Genomic DNA, 6,467 nt, shown 5'->3' on the forward strand with positions numbered 1-6,467 from the left:
TAGTTAGCTTGCAATATTTTCATGAATGGATGATGATTTGTGAGTGGTTGTTTATGAGTGTTTCGGTTTGTCCTTTGAAATCTCATGGAGACTAGTTTGATTCATGTACAGTCTCCATACATAGAGATGATGAAGAACAACTTCTTCTTTTTTCGATCATCAACTAATGATGCAAACAAGACCCCTTCACCACCATTAAAGTCCAAGGAAGTTTCTTCTTGGAGGAGTGTTTCATTGTCATCTGGATCCTTCTATAACAGTGGGTTAGGAAAAAATAATTTCACGGATCTAAGCAAATCTCCCCATGGTCACAGTAAGAAAGTTCATCCTAAGAAATCTGGTCGTGATTCAAGCCGGTATGCATATCATTTTACTGTAGCTTCCTTTTTCACACTTAAATTGATGTTTTAATTTGCATTTGCTTGTCCAAAGTAATGACAAATATTTCTTCACACCAGAGACCTTAGAGTTCCAGTGTTGATTCGGACTATTAGAATATTGACAAAGGAGAAGGTACAAATGGCTTCTGAAGTTTCAAGCATGCTACAGAATCAAGTTGCTGAAAGGGCTTCTACTAAGGAAGAATCCAGCATATTACAGGCAAAACTAGATTCACGGACACGAAGATTGGAGACAGAAAAGAATGAGTTACAATCAGTACTGGAAAAGGAGTTGGATAGAAGATCCAGCGATTGGTCTCTAAAACTTGAGAAATACCAAATTGAACAGCATAGACTCCGTGAAAGGGAGAGGGAGCTTGCAGAGCAAAATGACTCTCTACAAAGGGAAGTCTCTTCATTTAATGAGAAGGAAGTAGATAATAGAATCAAGATGTCATTTTCGGAGAAACACCTTGAAGATTTGTCTAAGAGAATAGAGCAAGTGTTAGAGGAGAATCAAAATCTAAGGTAGCAGCTCACTTAGTTACAAGAGGAATATCGAGTAGCTCAAGACAATAGAGATTATGTCCCGGAAAACTACCAGGAAAAGGTTAAAGAGCTTAAATCGAAGACTTTGCTTACAACAGTGCTAAGGGAGAAGCTCTATTCCGAGGAGATGGACATAAAGAAACTTCAGGCTGATCTAGCCGCAACAGTTAGAGGTAACGGCATTCTCAAATGTGAAGTGCAAAATACGCTGGACGCTCTTTCTTATGCCACACCCAAGTTGAAATATCTCGAGCTTCAGGTAAGCAGGCAATGTTAAGATCTCGTTGCAACGGAATAGTTTTTATTTTTCAACTTTGGATACCTCGTCTTCATATATGATAGCCTGTCGCTTTCTACTTCTGTTTGATTTTAGGTTCATCTTTGTTCCATCTGAAGTTCACGATTTTCTTTATGAACTTGTATACATGAGTTGCTGGCATGTGGTAGTCTTCTGTGACATGTCTGATCGCCTTAATGTGTAATCACTTGGACCAACTAAGAACATGATAAACTTTGTGATACCTTCAAACCCATAGATCTGATTGTGCTCTGATGTGGTAAAGTTACCCGAAGGGGTTTCAGTAAGTTTGCTCGTTGATGTGACTTAATTCTTGTACAATCTCATGAGTTATGTACTATGAATTTTAACAGTTAAAAAGGATTCATGATTTGGTTGAACTTCTAGGCTATGAGTTTTTTTTGAATTTCTGATGAAATGTTATTGGTGATCTTTGTGTCTTTCTTGTTTTTCATGGTTACGGTTGATTCTGGCAGGTGCTAAAAAGGACGAAAATATCAACCAGCTCACTAATGATTTGCAAGAATGCATGAAGGAACTTGGCGTTGTGAAGGCGGTACTGCCAAAAGTGTTTCAGGAGAGGGATTTCATATGGGAGGAAGTTAAGAGCTACAGTGAGATGAACATGCTATTGAATTATGAGATCAACATGTTGAAAAGGAAGGTAGATACCCTCGATGAAGACTTTCTTATTAAAGAGGGTCAAATCACAATCTTGAAAGACTGAATAGGCAAACATTTCGACCTTCTTGCAAGTCCTGATTCTCTGTTGGAGTGATGGATGCTAAATGGCCAAACTACAATTCATATTTTGTTCATTGACTATAGTGTTCATACTTCTCGTATACTTACTAGTTTTACTCTTATTCTTTCCCCCTTTTGATACTTGTTAAATAGAAAGTTTGCTTCTTTCTTTTGCAACCTTTTTGACTCTCCAATTGAAAACATTTCTTTTATTTGCTGGTGATCAAGACAATGAACTTCTTTTGCTTCATTTGGCTTTGTAAGTATTGGCTGTTTTTTGTCTTATGAAGTATTTAGCGAGGATTGGTGCTACCATTTTCTTCTCGTCTATGAGGTAGAGTTATGGTTTGCATATATTCTGCCCGAATATACATCGGGTATGTTGTTGTTGTTGTATGGAGATTGTGTGTATAATAACAATCATATATTTGATGTCGGGTCATCCACGCTTTCATTCCTTGCAGGGAAAAGCTCATTATGCTTACTTAGTTAACTTCTCATTGATGTATTCTTTCACTAAGGTTGAATTAAACCGCGCGATAGTATTTATATTTATTTTTGGTTCCTAACTGTATTGAAAGAGTAAGGCGCCACACCAACTTGCATGTACCTTGATGGATTTCACGGGATAGCTACCTTTCCAATAGTACATGTACCATTTGTTCAACAAAAATTGAATAGATATGAAGAATCACCAAGTGCTTTTTTGCATTTGTGGAGTTTCAAATCCGAACCTCAATTCACAAAATCGCTATTTCTTTTCCTTATTCACCTCAAGTAATTAAGAGCACGAAATCTAGGATCACAACGATTGTAATGATTTTTATGCGCTTTATGTAGAGCATGAAGATAAATGGAAAAAGAAATGAGAAAATTCAGCATCAGTAGCTGCTATTGATGCAACAACAACAGCAATATATACCCAATGATCAGTGCTCCATTTAGGGAGAATATAAATGAATGGACCAAAGTTTGGCAGCAATATTTGGTTGAATACAACAGCTATGGAATGACATACCCGCTAACTCATACAGAATGATTCCAGAACTCAGCACCGAAGTAAGGCAGAAAATTTTAGGCAGTAGAGCAAGTAAATATTATTTCTAAAATAAACATCAATTAGCCCCATGGTAGAAAAGCCACACCTACTTCATCCTTTACTAATGAAAGTAGAACGGAAGTACATTATCACAACCCTTCTCGATAAGCTTTCATCTATTAAAATGTTTTACTATAAAATCATTAGCAATATTCATAAGTATATCTGTTTCTGCATGAATCATCAAAGTAACCGCTCAAAAGTTCATCATTCCTCCGCTGTTGCATGTCATTCTTAATAAACTTTGTTGTTGAATCAAACAAATGTGTTTTTCTCACACAAATAGCCTAGTGCTTTTTGAGGAAAATTGGTGAAGTTCAGTGGGTTTTCTATTTTCACACACAAATAGCCCCGTTTGTATTCTCGGAGTCTCAGTCCATGCTTCAGTTGAGCCTGACACGAGGGTGGATGAAAGTCCCACATTGATTGGGAATTGATTCACGGTCTACTTATATGGACTTGAGCAATTGTCCCCCTTGAGATAGCGTTTGAGGTTGAGTTTGGTCCAGGTATCACATCTTTAAATGGTATTAGAGCCAGGTCCATCCACGTTTGAGCTCCCGGACCACGCTCTTGTTGGGCCTGGGCGTGAAGGTGGTGTTAGAGTGGGTGAAAGTCCCACATTGGGGAGTGAACTGTCGGTCTTCTTATATGGACTTGAGCAATCCTCCCCTCATGTGCTAGCTTTTGGGGTTGAGTTAGGCTCAAGATCCTTTTTTTACACAATCAACCATCTTTTCTTACATTGGAAACGGATAGAGCAGCTGTAGAGAATGTTTTCAACCTGAAGGGGATCAGGTGGGTAGAACCTGGGAGCATTAAAAAAGTACTAAGCAGCTGGAACGGGGATGTAAATGTAAAAAAGGAGGAGAGATGGAAAATTGTTAAACATGTATATGGTGGACAGTTTGGACAGAAAGAAACAAGGGTTGTTTTGAGGATGTCCAGAAGATCAACATGAATAGTTTAGCACTACTTTATTGATGTGCTAGACTGTTTATAGGCAATAGAAAGACAGAGTAAGATGTAATACTTTTTGAAGGGGGACATCATTCTTGTTGGCTAGGTATTTGAACAAAGATGGGAAGAGCTCTATATAAAGGATAGGGATGACTAATATGAAACCTCTTTTTTTGGATGGAACATAATTTTTGTTATAAGATATGGAAGATATGAAGATAGGCCAAAATTTTCTCACCTAAAAGACTTTGAAAATTAAGAGCCAAAGAATGCCAAACAATGGGTGTAACTCAAATCTATTTGAATAAAAGGAATACTAACTCTGAGAGAACAAAACACACTCTCCAGTAGTCCAGTAAATGCAGTAGATCTTAAAATCCCACTGCTAAACAAATTAATTTAAATGTTGCTTTAGATTAGAAAGTCACCTTGTTATATTATGTGTTCAGTGGGTTCTCATTTATACTGCTCATCATATTTTCTGCACTATCTTTTCAACATTTTCTCTGAAATCTAAAATTTACTCTTCTTCACTTTGAACTTGAGCTCTGCAGGGCTTTGTATCTTGGACTTCTATATGTTGGTTCACTTGTAGTACTTCTTGTTTATTCTATCCTGTATGGTCTGACAGCAAAGGAATTAAACTGGCTTGGGGCTACAACATCAGCTGCCGTGATAATCCTTGGTAGTTCATTTCCTACATATATCTGTCTCCTTTTCTGACTTGTATTGTGAAATAATTTCTTATTTCATTGTGGTAAGTAATGAATTCAATAGCTTTTCATTCAATCAGATTGGAACTTGGGAGCTTGCTTGTATGGTTTTAAGCTTTTGAAAAGTCGAGTCGTCGTACTTTTTGTTGCCGGTACATCTCGGGTATTCCTGATCTGTTTTGGAGTTCATTACTGGTTTGTTGTTAACCCATGCTAATTCATTTTCTTCCATAATCAAGTCTTCTTATACTTGTGGCATATGCATCCCTTTTAATATTATTTGTTGAATAGAAACTTCTAATTTTCTGTTATCAAAAAAAAATCTTCTAATCTTTTACTGCAACAATTTTGTTTCAGGTACTTTGGACAATGTATCAGTTATGCAGTTGTAGCATCTGTGCTGTTGGGTGCTGCTGTTTCATGGCATTTATCAGTTACAGATCCATTAGAATCTAGACGAGATGCCTAGCAGAGACAGTTATCTGACTTAGAGAAGGTTTCCGCAGAGAAGACCAAAATAGCTCCGCAAGCTCTTCTAAAGGGTGTGGCTCAAGTGTCAAACGCAGTAGTAGTGCTGATGCTGGTCACTTGGTAATGCAACTGTGCCTTGCACTGGTGATGGCAGTACCTGGAATAACACTGAGGGGATTAATAGTGATAAGAGTATAGACAGTGGAAGACCAAGTCTAGCTCTACGTAGTAGTTCCTGTCGTTCAGTTGTTCAAGAGCCTGAAGTAGGATCATCATATGTTGACAGAAATTTAGAGCATAATAGTTCATTGGTTGTTTGTTCTAGCAGTGGCCTTGAAAGCCAAGGCGGTGATTCTAGTACATCCACTTCTGCAAACCAACAGATACTGGACTTGAATTTGGCACTTGCATTTCAAGAAAAGTTGAGTGATCCCAGGATTACATCTATGTTAAAGCGGAAAGGAAGACACACTGATCGTGAATTAGCTAATTTATTGCAAGATAAAGGACTTGATCCTAATTTTGCAGTGATTCTGAAGGAGAATGGATTGGACCCAATGATTCTAGCCTTGTTGCAGAGAAGTAGTTTGGACGCTGATCGAGAACATCGCGACAGTAACCCTCCTGTCACTGATTCAAATGATGTTGAGGATGTGTTACCTAATCATATTTCATTCTCGGAAGAACTTAGACTCCAAGGATTAGGAAAGTGGCTTCAACGTTGTAGAGTAATGTTGCATCATGTAGCAGGAACTCCAGAGCGAGCATGGCTTCTTTTCAGTTTAATCTTCATTCTTGAAACCGTCGTTGTGGCTATCTTCCGACCAAAGACAATAAAACTTTTGAATGCTACACACCAACAGGTAAGAAATGCATTAGTACTTTTAAAGTTCAGTTTTGTGTATTTGGAGTACGGTGCAGCTAAAATGTACTCCATATGGTTGTATTTTCCATTTTCTAACAAAATTTAGTGAACGACTTTCTGTAGTTTGAATTTGGCATCGCGGTTCTCCTTTTGTCTCCTGTTGTCTGTTCTATTTTGGCCTTCCTACGGTCGCTGCAGGCTGAAGATTTGTCCATGACTTCAAAGCCTCGGAAGGTATTTACATTTTTGGTTCTTTGCCTACGATTATCTGTTTTTTCTCCCAAGTATCTTGTTGCTATTTGAGGTTTTGGTTGTGATAACTTTACGCCATTGTTACTGGTGAAACTTTGTCATTTCATCAGTTATTTGCCTGGAAATCTTGTTTTCA

The 6,467-nt window shown here is 37.8% G+C and overlaps 2 protein-coding genes across 2 annotated transcripts; both read left to right on the plus strand.

Moving 5' to 3' along the window:
* The first annotated feature begins 92 nt into the window (after positions 1 to 92).
* Positions 93 to 1,772, plus strand: LOC124893921. The gene is made up of 3 exons (XM_047404747.1): positions 93 to 356; positions 459 to 1,188; positions 1,704 to 1,772. Exons 1-2 carry the CDS (start codon positions 127 to 129, stop codon positions 910 to 912), a joined length of 684 nt encoding a protein of 227 aa, XP_047260703.1. The 5' UTR covers positions 93 to 126; the 3' UTR covers positions 913 to 1,188; positions 1,704 to 1,772.
* A 2,810-nt stretch (positions 1,773 to 4,582) lies between these two features.
* Positions 4,583 to 6,397, plus strand: LOC124893922 (calpain-type cysteine protease DEK1-like). Its single transcript, XM_047404748.1, has 4 exons — positions 4,583 to 4,715; positions 4,824 to 4,938; positions 5,101 to 6,077; positions 6,203 to 6,397. Exons 3-4 carry the CDS (start codon positions 5,661 to 5,663, stop codon positions 6,380 to 6,382), a joined length of 597 nt encoding a protein of 198 aa, XP_047260704.1. The 5' UTR covers positions 4,583 to 4,715; positions 4,824 to 4,938; positions 5,101 to 5,660; the 3' UTR covers positions 6,383 to 6,397.
* The last annotated feature ends 70 nt before the right edge of the window (positions 6,398 to 6,467 follow it).

This window comes from Capsicum annuum, unplaced genomic scaffold (genome assembly GCF_002878395.1).
Source record: "Capsicum annuum cultivar UCD-10X-F1 unplaced genomic scaffold, UCD10Xv1.1 ctg67168, whole genome shotgun sequence".
In the NCBI taxonomy this organism is placed as follows: domain Eukaryota; kingdom Viridiplantae; phylum Streptophyta; class Magnoliopsida; order Solanales; family Solanaceae; genus Capsicum; species Capsicum annuum.